This window comes from Ranitomeya variabilis, chromosome 4 (assembly GCF_051348905.1).
Source record: "Ranitomeya variabilis isolate aRanVar5 chromosome 4, aRanVar5.hap1, whole genome shotgun sequence".
NCBI lineage: Eukaryota > Metazoa > Chordata > Amphibia > Anura > Dendrobatidae > Ranitomeya > Ranitomeya variabilis.
The window spans coordinates 713,460,804-713,481,194 of record NC_135235.1 but is presented as its reverse complement, the minus strand read 5'-3'; the positions used below and the strand labels follow the sequence as shown (position 1 = coordinate 713,481,194).

The following is a 20,391-nucleotide window of genomic DNA, read 5'->3' as shown; positions in this document are numbered from 1 at the left end:
TTGGTTGAGGGTGAGTTGGAGTACGTTGTAGAAAAAATCCTAGACTCCCGTGTTTCCAGACGGAGACTCCAGTATCTGGTCAAGTGGAAGGGATACGGCCAGGAGGATAATTCTTGGGTCACTGCATCTGATGTTCATGCCTCTGATCTGGTTCGTGCCTTTCATAGGGCCCATCCTGATCGCCCTGGTGGTTCTGGTGAGGGTTCGGTGCCCCCTCCTTGAGGGGGGGGTACTGTTGTGAATTTGGATTCTGGGCTCCCCCGGTGGCTACTGGTGGAATTGAACTTGTGACATCATCTTCCCTGTTCACCTGTTCTGATTAGATCTGGGTGTCGCTATATAACCTGGCTTCTCTGTTAGATGCTTGCCGGTCAACAATGTTATCAGAAGCCTCTCTGTGCTTGTTCCTGCTCCCAGACATCTACTAGATAAGTTGGACATTCGTCCATGTTTTGTTTTTGTATTTTGGTTCCAGTTCACAGCTGCAGTTTCGTTACTGTGTCTGGAAAGCTCTTGTTGATCAGGAATTGCCACTCTGGTATTATGAGTTAATGCCAGAGTCCTAAAGTAATTTCTGGATGTGTTTTGTTAGGGTTTTCTACTGACCATGAAAGTATGCTTTCTGTCTTCTGCTATCTAGAAAGCGGACCTCAAATTTGCTAAAACTATTTTCCTGCTGCGTTTGTTGTTTCATCTCATATCACCGCCAATATATGTGGGGGGCTTCTGTCTCCTTTTTGGGCATTTCTCTAGAGGTGAGTCAGGTCTTATATTTCCCTCTGCTAGCATTATTTAGTTCTCCGGCCGGCGCTGGGCATATAGGGATAAAAAGTAGGACATGCTACCTGGCTACTTCTAGATGATGCGGTAGGTTTAGTTCATGGTCAGTACAGTTACATCTTCCAAGAGCTTGTTCCTATTGAGGCTTATGCTAGTTCTCTGGCCATGGAGATCATGACAGTTTCCCCGCTGTATTTTCCGCACAGTGGGCACTGCGGATTTGGTTTTCCATAGGTTTACATGGTACTGTAAACCTGATGGAAGTGGAGTTTGGATTCAGACTGTTTGAGGGTGTGCACAGGTGTCTTTTTATACTGATAACAAGTTTAAACAGGTGCCATTACTACTGGTAATGAGTGGAGGAAAGAGGAGACTCTTAAAGAAGAAGTTACAGGTCTGTGAGAGCCAGAAATCTTGATTGTTTGTTTCTGACCAAATACTTATTTTCCACCATAATATGCAAATAAAATGTTAAAAAAACAGACAATGTGATTTTCTGGATTTTTTTTTCTCAGTTTGTCTCACATAGTTGAGGCCTACCTATGATGTAAATTACAGACGCCTCTCATGTTTTTAAGTGGTGGAACTTGCACTATTGCTGAATGACTAAATACTTTTTTGCCCCACTGTATATCACAGTGATCAAAATGTACCTGGAACGAATCTGCCGGCAGATTCGGCGGGCGCACTGCACATGCGCCCGCCATTTTGGAAAATGGCGGCCCCCATGGAGAAGACCTACGGACACCGGGAGGCTCGGTAAGTAAGAGGGGGTGAGATCGGAGCACGGGGGGTGGATCGGAGCACGGGGGGTGGATCGGAGCACGGGGGGGGTGGATCGGAGCACGGGGGGTGGATCGGAGCACGGGGGGGGGTGGATCGGAGCACTGGGGGGTGGATCGGAGCACGGGGGGCGGACAGGAGGATGGGGGTGCAGACAGGAGCGGGCCACATTACGGGACAGAACGGAGGTCTGGGGAGGAGATCGGCGGCGGTGGGCAGATCGGGGTTTCCAGCCATGGCCGATAATATTGCAGCATCGGCCATGGCTGGATTGTAATATTTCACCACTTTTCATAGGTGAAATATTACAAATTTCTCTGATTGGCTGTTGAAAGTGAAACTGCCAATCAGAGAGATCGTAGCCACGGGGGCTGAAGTACGACTCCCCCTGTCCCTGCAGATCGGGTGAAATTGGAGTTAACCCTTTCACCCGATTTGCAGGGACGCGATCCCTCCATTATGCCACAAAGGCGTCACAGGTCAGATTGGCACTGACTTTCATGACGCCTACGTGGCGTCACAGGTCAGGAAGGGTTATGCAAAAATCATACAATGTTATTTCCTGGCTTTTATTTTTAGATTCTGTCTCTTACAGTTGAAGTGTACCTACAAAATAAAAAAATTACAGACTTCATTCTTTGTAGCTGGAAAAACTTGCAAAAATCGGTATAGTATCCAATAGTTATTTTCCCCATTGTATATATTTTATCCAGGTCAGAGCTATTTTTGACAGTCAACAAAATACAATTTTCAAGTAATTCATTCTTTACACTCTAGGTATGATAATGACTTCTCGCTGTGTGGGATTTTTTTTGTTTAAAAGGGTTGTTCTCTACTTGGACAATCCCTTCTCAAGCCTTATGTTTGATCCTGTTAAAATAAAAATAATTATTCAAACCTTCCATGCCGATGCAGTTCCAGCAGTGTCAGCACTTGCATTCATGAAGCTCATGTGAGTTTGTCAGGTCATCTGAGCCCTGCGAAAAATCAGCGCTGATGTCACTGTCCCCAACTTCAAATCAAACAAAAGGAGGAAGTAGAGAGAAGTCGCAGCTCTGGTTTCCTGTTTATGTTCAATACTTCTGAAAGCGGGGACAGTGAAGCCGGCACCGATTGGGCGCAGGGCTTGTGTACTGTAACAACCTCACATGAATCCTGACACCGCTGAATTGGCGCTGGCAAGGGAGCTGTGTATGAGTATTTTTGTTTTAACGAGGCCAAACATAAGGAATGACAAGGTGTTGTCCTAGTAGTAAGACAACTGTTTTAAGAAGTTACAATTTTTGGTTAAATATTTCCAAGATTCTGAACATGAAAAAGGCTTCTCCCCTGTGCAACTTCTCTGATGTTTATTAAAGAGATGAATTCCATGTAAAACATTTCCGACATTAGGAACAGGAAAAAGGCTTCTCCCCTGTGTGGATTCTCTGGTGGATATCAAGATGCGCTTTCTTATAAAAACATTTCCCACATTCTGAACATGAAAAAGGCTTCTCCCCTGTGTGGGTTTTCTGGTGTGTAACCAAAGCTGCTTTCCGATTAAAACATTTCCCACATTCTGAGCAGGAAAAAGGCTTCTCCCCTGTATGGATTCTCTGGTGGCTATCAAGATTGTCTTTCTGATTAAAACATTTCCCACATTCTGAACATGAAAAAGGCTTCTCCCCTGTGTGGGTTCTCTGATGCTTAACAAAATTTGATTTGTGTGTAAAATATTTCCCACATTCTGAACAGGAAAAAGGCTTCTCCCCTGTGTGGATTCTCTGGTGGATATCAAGATGCGCTTTCTTATAAAAACATTTCCCACATTCTGAACATGAAAAAGGCTTCTCCCCTGTGTGGGTTTTCAGGTGCGTAACCAAAGCTGATTTCTGATTAAAACATTTCCCACATTCTGAACATGAAAAAGGCTTCTCACCTGTGTGAGTTCTCTGGTGCTTAACCAAAGCTGATTTGTGGCTAAAACATTTCCCACATTCTGAACAGGAAAAAGGCTTCTCACCTGTGTGAGTTCTCTGGTGCTTAACCAAAACTGATTTGTGGCTAAAACATTTCTCACATTCTGAACATGAAAAAGGCTTCTCACCTGTGTGAGTTCTCTGGTGCTTAATCAAATTTGATTTGTGGATACAACATTTCCCACATTCTGAACAGGAAAAAGGCTTCTCTCCTGTATGGGTTTTCTGGTGCGTAACCAAAGCTGATTTCTGTTTAAAACACTTGCCACATTCTGAACATGAAAAAGGCTTCTCACCTGTGTGGGTTTTCAGGTGTGTAACCAAAGCTGATTTCTGATTAAAACATTTCCCACATTCTGAACATGAAAAAGGCTTCTCACCTGTGTGGGTTTTCTGGTGCTTAACCAAAGATGATTTGTGGCTAAAACATTTCTCACATTCTGAACAGGAAAAAGGCTTCTCTCCTGTATGTAATCTCTGGTGGCTATCAAGACGCACTTTCCGATTAAAACATTTCCCACATTCTGAACATGAAAAAGGCTTCTCCCCTGTGTGGGTTTTCTGGTGCATAACCAAAGCTGATTTCCAATTAAAACATTTCCCACATTCTGAGCAGGAAAAAGGCTTCTCCCCTGTGTGGATTCTCTGGTGGCTATCAAGATTGTTTTTCTGATTAAAACATTTCTCACATTCTGAACAGGAAAAAGGCTTCTCTCCTGTATGTAATCTCTGGTGGCTATCAAGATCCACTTTCCGAGTAAAACATTTCCCACATTCTGAACATGAAAAAGGCTTCTCCCCTGTGTGGGTTTTCTGGTGCATAACCAAAGCTGATTTACGATTAAAACATTTCCCACATTCTGAGCAGGAAAAAGGCTTCTCCCCTGTGTGGATTCTCTGGTGGCTATCAAGATGGTCTTTCTGATTAAAACATTTCCCACATTCTGAACATGAAAAAGGCTTCTCACCTGTGTGGGTTCTCTGATGCTTAACAAAATTTGATTTGTGTGTAAAATATTTCCCACATTCTGAACATGAAAAATGCTTCTCCCCCGTGTGGGTTTTCTGGTGCGTAACCAAAGCGGATTTATGTTTAAAACATTTCACACATTCTGAACATGAAAAAGGCTTCTCACCTGTGTGGGTTTTCAGGTGTGTAACCAAAACTGATTTCTGATTAAAGCATTTCCCGCATTCTGAACATGAAAAAGGCTTCTCACCTGTGTGAGTTCTCTGGTGCTTAATCAAATTTGATTTGTGGATACAACATTTCCCACATTCTGAACAGGAAAAAGGCTTCTCTCCTGTATGGGTTTTCTGGTGCGTAACCAAAGCGGATTTCTGTTTAAAACATTTCCCACATTCTGAACATGAAAAAGGCTTCTCCCCTGTGTGAGTTCTTTGGTGTATAACAAGATTCCACTTCTGGTTAAAACATCTCCCACACTTGGAACAAGAAAATCTATTCTCTGCTGTGTGAATTTTTTGATGCTTAAGAAAAGATTCTTTGAGGGGAAAATGATTTCCATATTCTAAAAGTGAAAATGGTTTCTTTACTGCAGGACCAATTTGTTTTTTAATGCTTATTTTGTGACTTTGATTTTCCTTAGCAGTCGGTAATGAATCAGAAGACAGGACCTGTTTCAAAAGATCAGACGATAGATCTTTGCTGTGAAGGGATGATGGTATATCTGGAGTAATGGCATTCACTTCAATTGTATTTTGTTGGATCTCAAGATTATCTGACTTAAAAACTGAAGATGTCAGCAGCCTCTTTGATTGCCTGGTGCAGTCATCTGTTAAAAATAAAACCAATTAGTTTTCATAAAAAAATCCTTGAATTTTACATATTTTAACATTTGTACGTAAACTATCCACAACATGACAAGTTATGTTGAATACGTAATTATTCACTAAGACAATGACAGCTCACAGTCTAATAGAAAACCTCATAGGATGAACCAGTAGAGCGTGGTGTTCAACTGTTTGACCATTCTGCCTCCGAAATATAGAGTAAAAAGTCACCAAACAATGTTATGTTGAGGAAAATTATACCAATAAACCTTCTACTCATCTCCCAAAAAAACAATTCCATACTCAGGTCCATCATATGTCAGTGAAAAACAGGTTTCTACATTACAAGTGGCTCAAAGGCTCTTGAAAAGCACCATGGCTTCAATACACCAATCCAGCAATATCCCCTTTCCCAAAGTCAAATTTTCCCCTCGCTTCTGAGCCTTGCAGTGTGCCCAAACCATATTTAGCATCCATGTATAAAGCACGTGTAAAGCGCCATGGAATAAATGGCACTATAAAAATTAATAATGATAATAAATAATAAATTGCTATAGTGATAAGAATCCACTTAGTTTACAATGTGTGTGTCTCCTGGAGCACAATCTGGGCACTGTGTGTGGGGTAATAAAATGGCATATTTGCAATTTTCACTCTCCAACATCCACTGCGTGCTAATTTCTGGAAAGTGGCTCTGGGGTCAACATAGTCACTACTACAATACATTAATCCCCTGAGGGTTATAATTTCCAAAATGAAGTCAATTTATGGGGATTTCTACTGCTCTGGTTTTCTGCCATTTTCTCATATTAGGGCTTCTGCATATGGTATGTCCTATCTCCTCTGGGATCTGCTGCTGTGATGTCTGGTTCTGTTACCAGGCATGACCTTATTCATTCTACAGGAGGCACTGGTAAATAGAGGAGACATCAAAACCAGAAGCTCTGGGCGACGCAGGCTCTGCCCTGCCACAAAGATTAGGGTACCTGGGATTTGTAGTGCCATCCAATCTGGCAGTACGGATGTGTGTTGTCCAGCTCCCTGCTCCAGCCAGTTGGAAAGCACCACACCCTCCTAAAGCTCGAAGCATATTGCTGGACAGCCTTCTCCTCTGGTTAATTCCTCTGTGCTCCTCTCCAGGCTTGTTTATTTGTTTCCTGTTGTGACCTCGGCTCGCTTACTGACTACTCTTGTGTCTTCTGATTTTGTATTTTCTCTGCTCTCCTGGTACTGACCCGGTTACCTGACTATTCTTGCTACATCTCACATCACATAACATAAGGTAATACCATGGCCAAAGCCTAGGGGTCTCTGTCTGGCTAAGATCAGACCCAAGTAGAAGGGTTAAAGTATGATGAACAAGGCAATCCCTGGGATCTGTAAAATGGAGTAGATAGCGCCAAGTCCTTTCATGGTGGACATCTTTTGAGCTGCCAGGTGACCACGAACAGTGCACCCAATGCATCGTATCCACAAACTATTTCTGCAAGATCTGCAGTCAAATAGCTAAATAGCTTCTTAACCCTGCCATGTGCCCAGACAGTAGTGTACAATTGTATATAGGGTACTGTCACATTCAAGAGAAATTGGAAAATAATCTGTAAGGTCCATTTGTTTCCTATTATCCTTTGTGAAGAATTCCAAAGTTATCACTACAAAGTGACACACATCAGGTTCGAAAAATTGGGTCCTGATTAGGAACAAAAAAGGACTGCGGGAAGTGGTTAAGTCAAAGGATTTGAGCAGTAACTACTGTAGTCAAAAACTGTGACTAAAGACAATAACACATTTACTGAAATAATCAAACTCAACAGTCTTCATCAGTAATAAATGAGTAACTAGTGGTGAAACCTCTGGGGTAATTAGAGTATGGGGTTCAGTGGCTCTTTCAAGCTAAACTATTATAAGGACCAATGGTAGATGTCACATCAGTTTCAAGAAGAAATATTAGACATTCAAATACTTTTTTTATAACAGTTTAGAGCTGATGTGTCAAAGTTTGGATGGAGGAGAATGTTGAGGTCTAGAGGCAAAATGGTGATCACACGATTGTGATACAACCGGGCTATACAACCGATAAAGCAGCCATAGCCGGTGACTAAGAAGAATCTGTGACTTCTCTGCATTTAGTGGATACTACTTACCTGGGTAGTCATATGTAGGAATCTCCTCTTTACACAGCTCATCACCTCTCATATATGTCTCTGTAGTATTAATATAGGTCAGATCTTCACCCTGAAACAAATATTGTAAAAGTCACAGACAGATGAAAAGAAAAGATAGTCACATCTATGATCAGCTCTAATCCTGCCATTAGTTCCGCCACCAGAGCATTACAGCCCTTACTGGCGAATAGGGCCTGGCGAGCAGAGGAGACCCGCAGCAGGTCGCCTCTTCTCTTTGGGCCCCAGAGGCTCAACTGATCATGCATCGTCAGACGCACGGCAAGTTAAAATCTGTTGCCTTGCGGGAGATCATAAGCTGGCAGCTGATGTCAGAGGGCACGTTGCCGGCGTATAATGACATTCACATATGATGGTACACGCCTCAGATGTATCAGGTGGAGGACACCGCTGGACCTCAGCCAGGTCAGGATAAACTTTTTTTTTTGTAAAGCTGCAGTATGACGCTGCATTATACTACTATGGGGGTGCATATTATACTATGAAGTGCATCATACCACTATGGGGGTGCATTATACTATGAAGTGCATTATACTATGAAGTGCATTATACCACTATGGGAGGGCATTATACTATGAGATGCATGGAGGTGCATTATACTACTATGGGGGTGCATTATACTATTATGGGGGTGCATTATACTATTATGGGGGTGCATTATAGTACTATAGAGGTGCATTATATTCCTAAGGGGATGCATTATTCAACTATATATGACTATGGGATGCATTATACAGATGCAGAGTTTTTCTATGAGTGGGCAGTGGCACTGTGGAAGGTTCGAGAGTTGGATACGGAGCTGGGGGGGGGGGGGTGTAGCCTGGGCAGAGTCCCAAGCGGGCCCGAACGTTTTGCCAGTATGGGACACCGAAATTCCTGGTGGCAGCCCTGCCTGCCATCTGCACCATTCTCATTACACAAGTATAAAACATATAATACTGGTGAATAAAACAAGACCGAGCACAAGACCTTCACAGCCGTCTACACATCAGAGGGGAGATCTCATGACACCTTCTCTCCATCTACCTGATGATCCTGAGGAACATTGGGATCTTCTTGTTTATAGTCCTGTGGAAGAAGAGGATTGGGACATCTCTCTGGTGTTGTCCTCCTACTGGATAGAACTGGAGGAAGCACATACAGGGACTGAATTCATTCTTTACCTACAGATAATTATAGGCCGTATGTATTTAGTCCTGTCTATTACCTGGTGATGTGAGGGGCTGGGGAACCTCCATTATGATGTCCTTGTATACATCTTTGTGTCCTGCTAAATACTCCCACTCCTCCATGGAGAAATAGACGGCGACATCCTGACACCTTATAGGAACCTGACACACACAATGATACCGTTATCCCCAGAAACCTTCACAGTGTTACTGTATAATGTCCCAGCAGTGTCACCTGTCCAGTCAGCAGCTCAATCATCTTGTAGGTGAGTTCTAGGATCTTCTGGTCATTGAGGTCCTCATGTATCAGGTGAGGTGGAGTCCCCGTGATTGGGCTTAGGGGTCTTCCCAATCCCTCACACACAGGGTCCTGACAGCGCTCACTAGAGGTCTTCTTCACTACTGTGTAATCCTGGTTATGGAGAGACAAATTCATAAATCTCACTACAGACATTTCCAGAGTCCTCACCTCTCCAGTTCTGCCCATCTGTTATTCCCATAGATAAGAATGATGTAATGTGATGTCATCAGAGTCTCTCACCTCTCCAGTAAGCCGGAGGAGGATCTCTAGGGTGAGGTGTAGTATCCTCTCCGCCATCTTGTATCTGTCCATATCCATCCTTAATGGGTAAATCAGGAAAATTCTCTTATATAGAAGATCTTCGCTGAGAGGATCCGATATTGTAGAGACCTGATTGAGAAGATAAGCCGATGTAACATCATAAGAATCCTGTGTAATAATACAATTACTGGAGATAATAAGGGAAACACATGAGTGATTATTTTACAGTATTTAGTTTTCTTCTTTACATCTACTAAAACCTATATACACGGCTCAAAAAAATAAAGGGAACACTAAAATACCACATCCTAGATATCACTGAATGAAATATTTCAGTTGCAAATTTTTATGCGTTACATAATGGAATGTGTTGAGAACAATAAAACATAAAAATGATCAATGTTAATCAAAATGAATATCCCATCGAGGTCTGGATTTGGAATGATACTCAAAATCAAAGTGGAAAATCAAATTACAGGCTGATCCAACTTCAGTGGAAATGCCTCAAGACAAGGAAATGATGTTCAGTTGTGTGTGTGTTGCCTCTATGTGCCTGTATGACCTCCCTACAAGCCTGGGCATACTTCTGATGAGGCGGCGAATGGTCTCCTGAGGGATCTCCTCCCAGACCTGGACTAAAGCATCCGCCAACTCCTGAACAGTCTGTTGTGCAACGTGACGTTGATGGATGGTGCGAGACATGATGTCCCAGATGTGTTCAATCGGATTCAGGTCTGGGGAACGGGCAGGCCAGTCCATAGCTTGAATGCCTTCATCTTGCAGGAACTGCTGACACACTCCAGCCATATGAGGTCTGGCAATGTCCTGCATTAGGACGAACCCAGGCCCAACTGCACCAGCATATGGTCTCACAAGGGGTCTGAGGATCTCATCTCGGTACCTAATGACAGTCAGGCTACCTCTGGCAAGCACATGGAGGGCTATGTGGCCCTCCAAAGGAATGCCACCCCACACGATTACTGACCCACTGCCAAACCGGTCATGCTGAAGGATGTTGCAGGCAGCAGATCGCTCTCCACGGCGGCTCTACACTCCGTCACGTCTGTCACATGTGCTCAGTGTGAACCTGCTTTCATCTGTGAAGAGCACAGGGCACCAGTGGCGAATTTGCCAATCCTGGTCTTCTGTGGCAAACGCCAATCTTCCTGCACTGTGTTGGGCTGTGAGCACAACCCATGAGGAAATCACAGCTAGAATAAGATTGTTCCTTTACAGAAAAACTGAACAAAGAAATTCACCGTGTAAAAACTGTACTTAAAAAATTACCTTTAATTACGTTTTAACGCAGTAAGGTGATAACAAGGACCACTACCACCATTTTAAAGATACCAGGAGGTGCCTGTACCCATCACTAAACTGAACTGTTCCTACCTACCAGCGGAGGTTGGCACCCTACACCTGTGCAATGGCACCCCCGATCACTGGCGACTGTCCCTCCTACCCCTATTTAGCCCTGTGGGATGGGGAAAGGAATAGGAGTAGAGATATTGAAATGAGAGTTTGTTTGGACAGTATACCACAATTATAGTGATTGAAGAGATTGCTAAGACCGGCACAATAGCAACATGGATCAACATGCACCGTATCATGTAGCACACTATGAAGGGGTATCGTTTCCTTATGTGTCTGAACTCCAAACCCTGCTATTGTCCCGGTCATAGCAATTTCTTCAGCAGCTAAGTAGTCTCTTTATACTATGTATACTTTATTCACTCCTGATGAACCTTGAAAGGGGAAATGAGTGTGTTTCAGAGCTCTGAGGTTTGTTTGTTTTTTTTCATAACTTCTTGATTTGATGACATGTACCTGTTCTTTAACATGCAGCTGAGCCTTATCTGGTTTTGAATATTTTTGGGCTTATTGCTTAACCCCTTTCTGCCATCGGACGTACTGTCCCGTCCAAGTGACCAGAGACTTAAAGGGACTGTCCTCCATAGTACACGCCTGCGTAAGGCAAGATTGCCTTGTGCAGGCATGTACTACAGAGGACAGAGAATGAACTTCAATCCAATATTGCAGCCAGCATGCAGCCAGCGGGTAAGGAAAGGGTGAATCAAACACCCCAAAACCCCACCCCTATGGCTGAAGATTGTTCCCTCCAAATTCAGGTGACAGAGTCCCTTTAATTCCCATGGACGGGATAGTATGTCATACCCGATCAGCCGCGCTCACAGGGGGAGCACGGTTAATCACAGCCGAGTGTCAGCCGATTATCACAGCTGACATCCGGCACTGTGACCGCTCCTGGCACTTTAACCCCCGAAACACTGCGATCAAACATGATCACAGTGTTCCGGTGGCATAGGGAAGCATCGCGCAGGGATGGGGCTCCCTGCGTGCTTCCCTGAGACCCTCGGAACAATGTGATGTGATCGCGCTGTTCCAAGGGTCTTCTTCGTAATACTCACTGCAGACCCCGGATACAAGATGGCCGAGGGGTCCTTCCGGGTCCTGCAGGGAGGTTGGCTTGTGAGCAAAGTGTCAGATCAGCGATCTGATAATATATAGTGATGTCCCCCCGTGGGGCAAAGTAAAAAAAGTTTAAAAAAAAAAAAAAAAATTTAAATAAATAAAAGTACACCAGTATCGCCACTTCTGTAACGACCCGACCTATAAAACTGTCCCACTAGTTAACCCCTTCAGTGAACACCGTAAAAAAAAAAAAAACACACGTGGCAAAACACGATGCTTTATCATACCGCCGAACAAAAAGTGGAAAAACACGCGGTCAAAAAGACAGATATAAATAAACATAGTACTGCTGAAAACGTCATCTTGTCCTGCCAAAAATCGAGCCGCCATACAGCGTCATTAGCGAAACAAATAAAAAGTTATAGCCCTCAGAATAAAGTGATGCAAAAATTATTTATATAAAATTGTTTTTATTGTATAAAAGCGCCAAAACATAAAAAAAAGATATAAATGAGATATCGCTGTAATCGTACTGACCCGAAGAATAAAACTGCTTTATCAATTTTACCAAACGCAGAACGGTAGGCACCCCTCCAAAAAAGAAATTCATGAATTGCTGGTTTTTGTTCATGCTGCCTCACAAAAATCGGAATAAAAAGCGATCAAAAAAGTCACGTGCCCGAAAATTGGTACCAATAAAAACATCAACTTGTTCAGCAAAAAACAAGACCTCACGTGACTCTGTTGACCAAAATATGGAAAAATTATAGCTTCCAAAATGTGGTGACGCAAAAACTATTTTTTGCAATAAAAAGCGTCTTTTAGTGTGTGACAGCTGCCAAATATAAAAACCCGCTATAAATAGTAAATCAAACCCCCCTTTATCATCACCTTATTTAGGGAAAAATAATAAAATAAAAAAAATGTATTAATTTTCCCATTAGGGTTAGGGCTGGGATTACATTTACGGTTGGGATTAGGGTTAGGGGTGTGTCAGGGTTTGGTGTGCTTAGGATTATGGTTGAGATTAGGGTTAGGGGTGTGTTGGGAGTTAGGGGTGTGGTTAGAGTTGGGATTAGGGTTAGGGGTGTGTTGGGGTTAAGGGTGTATTGGGGTTAGGGGTGTGGTTAGGGTTGGGATTAGGGTTAGGGGTGTGTTCGGGTTAGGGTTGGAGTTACAATTGGGAGGTTTCCTCTGTTTAGACACATCAGGGGCTCTCCAAAAGCAACATGGCATCCGATCTCAATTCCAGCCAATTCTGCGTTGAAAAAGTAAAACAATGCTCCTTCCCTTCCGAGCTCTCTTGTAGGCCCAAACAGGGGTTTATCCCAACATATGGGGTAGCAGCATATTCAGGACAACTTGGACAACAACTATTGGGGTCCAATTTCTCTAGTTACCCTTAGGAAAATAAAAATTTGGGGGCTAAAATTCATTTTTGTGGGAAAAAAGATTTTTTATTTTCATGGCTCTGCATTATAAACTGTAGTGAAAAACTTGGGGGTTCAAAGTTCTCACAACACATCTAGATAAGTTCCTTTGGGGGTCTAGTTTCCAATATGGGGTCACTTGTGGGGGGTTTCTACTGTTTAGGTACATGAGGGGCTCTGCAAACGCAACGTGACGCCTGCAGACCATGCCATCAAAGTATGCATTCCAAACGGCGCTCCTTCCCTTCCGAGCTCTGCCATGCGCCCAACAGTAGTTTACCCCCACACATGGGGTATCAGCGTACTCAGGACAAATTGTACAACTTTTGGGGTCCAATTTCTGCTGTTACCCTTGGTAAAATAAAACAAATTGGAAAAAGTGTGAAAAAGTGAAATGTTCATTTTTTTTTTTTTTAAACATTCCGAATATTCCTGTGAAACACCTGAAGGGTTAATAAACTTCTTGAATGTGGTTTTGAGTGCAGTTGTTTAGAATGGTGTTATGGATCGCCCCAAAGCAGATTTCTCTTTAAAACATTTCCCACATTCTGAACATGAAAAAGGCTTCTCCCCTGTGTGAGTTCTTTGGTGCGTAACCAAAGCTGATTTCTGTTGAAAACATTTCCCACATTCTGAACATGAAAAAGGCTTCTCCCCTGTGTGAGTTCTTTGGTGCGTAACCAAAGCTGATTTCTGTTGAAAACATTTCCCACATTCTGAACATGAAAAAGGCTTCTCCCCTGTGTGAGTTCTTTGGTGTATAACAAGATTCCACTTCTGGTTAAAACATCTCCCACACTTGGAACAAGAAAATCTATTCTCTGCTGTGTGAATTTTTTGAAGCTTAAGAAAAGATTCTTGGAGGGGAAAATGATTTCCATATTCTAAAAGTGAAAATGGTTTCTTTACTTCAGGACCAATTTGTTTTTTAATGCTTATTTTGTGACTTTGATTTGCCTTAGTAGTCGGTAATGAATCAGAAGACAGGACCTGTTTCAAAAGATCAGACAACAGATCTTTGCTGTGAAGGGATGATGGTATATCTGGAGTAATGGCATTCACTTCAATTGTATCCTGTGGGATCTCAAGATTATCTGATTTAAAAACTGAAGATGTCAGCTGCCCCTCTGATTGCCTGGTGCAGTCATCTGTTAAAAATAAAACCAATTAGTTTTCATAAAAAAATCCTTGAATTTTACATATTTTAACATTTGTACGTAAACTATCCACAACATGACAAGTTATGTTGAATACGTAATTATTCACTAAGACAATGACAGCTCACAGTCTAATAGAAAACCTCATAGGATGAACCAGTAGAGCGTTGTGTTCAACTGATTGTCCATTCTGCCTCCGAAATATAGAGTAAAAAGTCACCAAACAATGTTATGTTGAGGAAAATTACACCAATAAACCTTCTACTCATCTCCCAAAAAAACAATTCCATACTCAGGTCCATAATCTGTCAGTGAAAAACAGGTTTCTACATTACAAGTGGCTCAAAGGCTCTTGAAAAGCACCATGGCTTCAATACACCAATCCAGCAATATCCGCTCTCCCAAAGTCAAATTTTCCCCTCGCTTCTGAGCCTTGCAGTGTGCCCAAACCACATTTAGCATCCATGTATAAAGCACGTGTAAAGCGCCATGGAATAAATGGCGCTATAAAAATTAATAATGATAATAAATAATAAATTGCTATAGTGATAAGAACCCACTTAATTTACAATGTGTGTGTCTCCTGGAGCACAATCTGGGCACTGTGTGTGGGGTAATAAAATGGCATATTTGCAATTTTCACTCTCCAACATCCACTGCGTGCTAATTTCGGGAAAGTGGCTCTGGGGTCAACATAGTCACTACTACAATACATTAATCCCCTGAGGGTTATAATTTCCAAAATGAAGTCAATTTATGGGGATTTCTACTGCTCTGGTTTTCTGCCATTTTCTCATATTAGGGCTTCTGCATATGGTATGTCCTATCTCCTCTGGGATCTGCTGCTATGATGTCTGGTTCTGTTACCAGGCATGACATTCATTCTACAGGAGGCACTGGTAATGGAGGAGACATCGAAACCAGAAACTCTGGGCGACGCAGGCTCTGCCCTGCCACTAAGATTAGGGTACCTGGGATTTGTAGTGCCATCCAATCTGGCAGTATGGATGTGTGTTGTCCAGCTCCCTGCTCCAGCCAGTTGGAAAGCACCACACCCTCCTAAAGCTCGAAGCATATTGCTGGACGCTGTCAGATACAGCCTTCTCCTCTGGTTAATTCCTCTGTGCTCCTCTCCAGGCTTGTTTATTTGTTTCCTGTTGTGACCTCTTCTGATTTTGTATTTTCTCTGCTCTCCTGGTACTGACCCGGTTACCTAACTATTCTTGCTACATCTCACATCACATAACATAAGGTAACACCATGGCTAAGATCAGACCCAAGTAGAAGGGTTAAAGTATGATGAACAAGGCAATCCCTGGGATCTGTAAAATGGAGTAGATAGCGCCAAGTCCTTTCATGGTGGACATCTTTTGAGCTGCCAGGTGACCACGAACAGTGCCCCCAATGCATCGTATCCGCAAACTATTTCTGCAAGATCTGCAGTCAAATAGCTAAATAGCTTCTTAACCATGCCATGTGCCCAGACAGTAGTGTACAATTGTATATAGGGTACTGTCACATTCAAGAGAAATTGGAAAATAATCTGTAAGGTCCATTTGTTTCCTATTATCCTTTGTGAAGAATTCCAAAGTTATCACTACAAAGTGACACACATCAGGTTCGAAAAATTGGGTCCTGATTAGGAACAAAAAAGGACTGCGGGAAGTGGTTAAGTCAAAGGATTTGAGCAGTAACTACTGTAGTCAAAAACTGTGACTAAAGACAATAACACATTTACTGAAATAATCAAACTCAACAGTCTTCATCAGTAATAAATGAGTAACTAGTGGTGAAACCTCTGGGGTAATTAGAGTATGGGGCTCTTTCAAGCTAAACTATTATAAGGACCAATGGTAGATGTCACATCAGTTTCAAGAAGAAATATTAGACATTCAAATACTTTTTTTATAACAGTTTAGAGCTGATGTGTCAAAGTTTGGATGGAGGAGAATGTTGAGGATACAACCGAGCTATACAACCGATAAAGCAGCCATAGCCGGTGACTAAGAAGACTCTGTGACTTCTCTGCATTTAGTGGATACTACTTACCTGGGTAGTCATATGTAGGAATCTCCTCTTTACACTGCTCATCACCCCTCATATATGTCTCTGTAGTATTAATATAGGTCAGATCTTCACCCTGAAACAAATATTGTAAAAGTCACAGACAGATGAAAAGAAAAAATAGTCACATCTATGATCAGCTCTAATCCTGCCATTAGTCCCGCCATCAGAGCATTACAGCCCTTACTGGCGAATAGGGCCTGGCGAGCAGAGGGGACCCGCAGCAGGTCGCCTCTTCTCTTTGGGCCCCAGTGCCTCAACTGATCAAGAAAGGCCGTACGGGCCCCTGGGCCATCAAAGGAGGCTGCCATGACGGGGTCACGTGGGAACAGCAAGCGCCACAGGGGGGTTAATAAGCATTATGGGGTTAACACGGGCTGCATGGTGAGTTTTTTTTGAATTTGGGAAGGGGAGGGATCAAACAGGGGAGAATAGGAGGAGCTGTGGGGGCGGTGAGCTTGTCGGGCGGGAAAAGAGATAACCGCCTATTACACCTCGGTCACTTCACCGGAGCGTTCACTCACCTGCCTGTTTGTGAGAGAACGAAGCGTCGGTCTGCCGACATGGAGATGGACGCACTCCTGCAGAGCCTCCGAGACGCGGCCAGCACGCAGGGTACTGCGTGGCTGCAGCAAAACGTGAGCAGCCTTCTCCAGGGGGTGGCGGCTGGATCTCCCCAGATCCCCACCGGAGGGCGCCGGCTGCGGCGGTGCCGGCCGCCGGCACGCCTAAGCCCTGACGTCCCCCCTCGGGCCCGACGCCGAATTAGGAGCCCCTCCGGGGACCCTCCAGCTAGTGGCGCGCGCCACGGGATCACAGGGTCCCGAGGGCGAGCTGGGAGGAATCCTGGCACCCAGCGGGGTCCGCAACAGGGGGAGGCGTCGGCCTCCTCCTCAACATCAGGAACGCGCAGGGTGTCGGGACCAGGAACGGCCGGAGCCTCTGTGTCAGGTGAGCCAGCTCGGCGAGTGGCAGACAGGAGACGCCCGATACGGGGGCCTGCTCCACAGGCGCCTCAGCGGGGGGTGCATCGCGGGCGGCTGTCAGCCGGCTCTAGCAGCGCCGTGGTTCCTGCTGCAGTGAGGGACAACAGAGGGCCGAGTGTAGCGCGTGTCCCGGGGCCGCCGGTCTGTGCTGCGCAGACATCAACCCCCCCTTCCACAAGCAGTGACCATCAGCGGCGGCAGTTCCCGGATAATGCAGGTTCCTACTCCCCGGCACAGACTGTCGCAGGTCCTCCGGGAGCGTCAAGGAGAGCGTCTATCAACAGCTTTCACATGGATCATGGAACATCAGACCACGGAAGGATGACGGAGGATGGGAGATTACATCAGGCTACTGGATCGTCGGCTGCCGGGTCCACAGCGCTCGGGCAGCTTGGGGAGGACACTTCTTTATATTATCCCCCTTTGTTGACTTTGCCTGGGAGTGTTAGTCAGGTTGGGGTTCCTGGGGGGGGTCAGCGGGGGGGTTAAATATGCTTTTCCACGGGCTGTTAGCTTTCCTGTGGGGTTCTGGGGGTGGTCAGGTTGTTGCCTCCCCATCTACTGCTTGGTTGGGTGGTACGGGTAGGATCTCTGGGCAAGGGGGCACGTTTGGGGAGGTCTCTAATGTGCTGGCTAGGGATGTATCGGCGGGAAGTTTAAAGAACGAGGGTGGGGGGGCCGATACGGCCATTTCCTCAGCTACGGTATCGGCGCCTAGCCATGCAGGTGACACGGAAAAAGATGATACAGTGAGGTTAGATGATACAGCACGCGGTGAGGTCTACGTTTGTTTCGAAGGCCCTTTAGGCGCTCATCTTAAAAGCGAGATTAGGGAAAAAATATGGAAAGGGGAGTACGTGGAAATTTTTTCTTTGTTGCCCCTGGAACGGTTTAACTTAGACAGGCCGAGAAGAGATGAGTCAAAGAAAGAGGATGAAGAAAAGAGGAGGTACAGATTAATTCCGAGAACTTTTACAAATTGGCTTCAGGCATTTGCCATTTTGGCCAGTGTAATAGGTGAAAAGGCTCCCGAAAATTGTTCAGGATTATTTTGCTATATGGATGCTATAGGTGAGGCTTACCGAGTGTATGGTGGTTTAGGGTGGTTGAGATATGACGAACAGTTTCGTCAGAGGAAGGCAGTCAGGCCTAGCATTCGATGGGACCATAAGGATATAGCACTTAGGATGCAGGTGATGGTACCATCCAGAACAGGGAATAGCACTCAGTCCTTTCCCGGGAGCGCGGGGGGCTATAGCCAGTGAGGACATCCAACGGCCATGCAGAAGGGTTTGTGCTTCGCATTCAACGAGGGGTCTTGTAGATTTGGCGCAAAGTGCAAGTTTAAACACGAGTGCACAATCTGCGGTGGCACACACGGATCATCGAAATGTTTCAGGGGAGGCAGACAGAGGAGCGGAGGGAGTTGAAACAAGGGGTCACGCCAATTCGGCTGGGAGAGGTGGTGCATTATCTAAATAGATACCCAGATAGGATGGCGGCGAGGTTGTTGGAAGACTGTTTCAGGGACAGTTTTCGAATCCCATCTGTTAATGCAGCAGCAAATTTTTCTAAAAAGAATTTAAAATCGGCTAAACAGTTTCCTGAGGTTGTGACGGAGAAGTTAGAAAAAGAAGTCAGTCTGGGCAGGATGGCAGGTACGTTTGATTGTCTTCCCCTACAGAATTTGAAGGTATCGCCACTAGGTATAGTTCCAAAGAAAGAACCCAATAAATTTAGGATGATACATCATTTGTCCTTTCCTAGGGGATTGTCCGTGAATGACGGCATTGATCCGGAATTGTGCTCGGTGGTTTACACTTCTTTTGATCTTTTGATGCAGCTATGCATTGGGTTCGGATGTGCGGTCAGGGAGCCAAGTTAGCGAAGACAGATATTGAAGCGGCGTTCAGGCTTCTACTTGTCCATCCTGATAGTATGCATTTGTTAGGGTGCTATTGGAATGGAGGTTATTTTGTTGACCGTTGTCTTCCCATGGGGTGTTCCCCATCTTGCGCGTATTTTGAAACCTTCAGCACCTTTTTGGAATGGGTGGTAAAAGACGTGTCAGGTTTAAATGCATGTATACATTACCTGGATGATTTTTTGTTCATAGGGGAGGCTCAGACTGCTGACTGTTCAATACTATTGCATTCAATGGAAAAGGTTGCTAAGAGTTTTGGGGTCCCATTAGCTGCAGATAAGACAGTGGGCCCAGTTACTGTTTTGAGTTTCTTAGGTATCGAAATTGATTCGTTGGAAATGGTTTGTAGATTACCAGCGGAAAAAATTGGCGAGTTGCGTGAAGAAGTGTTGAGGGCGCACAAGGCGAAGAAATTGAGATTACGTGAGGTACAGTCGTTGTTAGGCAAGTTAAACTTCGCTTGTTGGATCATGACGATGGGCTGAGCATTTTGCAGGAGGCTATCATTATCAACAACAGGTGTAAAATCTCCCGTTCATTTTATTAGATTGAGAAGAGAGTTACGAGATGATCTGGCAGTTTGGGCGAGATTTTTGGAGGATTACAATGGTAAGTCCATTTGGATTTAGCCGGTAATAGATGCAGACGCTTTGGATCTGTTTGTCGCAGTGGTCGACGGATGCGGTTTCGGATTGTTTTTTCAGGGTTCTTGGTTGTTGGCCGAATGGCCTGTTTTTTGGAAGGAACACGGGTGGTCAGCAAATCGTGTGCTGACGCACTGGTTTCCCATTTTGGTGGCCTTGTCGTTATGGGGCAAGGTTATCATGAACAAAAAGATACGTTTCCCATGTAGGTCAGAAAGCGAGGCGAGGGTGATAAATTCATTGTCAGCGGATTCCCCATTAGTGGTTACAATTTTGCAACATATGGTCTTTTTGGGTTTATCGTATAACTTGTGGATCGTAGCCGAAGTCAGGTCATTGGAGAGTAACCCATTTGTTGTCGCTCTTTCTCATCTCCAGGAGGAACGTCTTCGAGAGCTGGTGCCTCAAGCGAAAGCAGCGGGCATGGAGTGTCCGGTAGAGTTGTGGAATCTGCCTGGCGGGCATTAGATGGTTTATTGGTGAACTCTCTATCTGTCAGGACCTGGAAGCAATATGATCATGCA

General features: G+C 44.4%; 1 protein-coding gene across 1 annotated transcript in view; it reads right to left on the bottom strand.

Annotated features, from left to right (window-relative positions):
• Nucleotides 1-1,783: 1,783 nt before the first annotated feature.
• Nucleotides 1,784-20,391, bottom strand: part of LOC143766560 (uncharacterized) — a 92,293-nt gene continuing 73,685 nt past the window's right edge. The window contains exons 6-13 of the mRNA XM_077254339.1: nt 16,299-16,389; nt 14,083-14,240; nt 9,209-9,358; nt 8,903-9,079; nt 8,706-8,829; nt 8,525-8,622; nt 7,460-7,550; nt 1,784-5,317 (exon numbers count right to left, since the gene is read on the bottom strand). Of these exons, the coding sequence (XP_077110454.1) occupies nt 2,952-5,317; nt 7,460-7,550; nt 8,525-8,622; nt 8,706-8,829; nt 8,903-9,079; nt 9,209-9,358; nt 14,083-14,240; nt 16,299-16,389 (3,255 nt within the window). The 3' untranslated portion in view covers nt 1,784-2,951. The remainder of the gene's footprint in view (nt 5,318-7,459; nt 7,551-8,524; nt 8,623-8,705; nt 8,830-8,902; nt 9,080-9,208; nt 9,359-14,082; nt 14,241-16,298; nt 16,390-20,391) is intronic.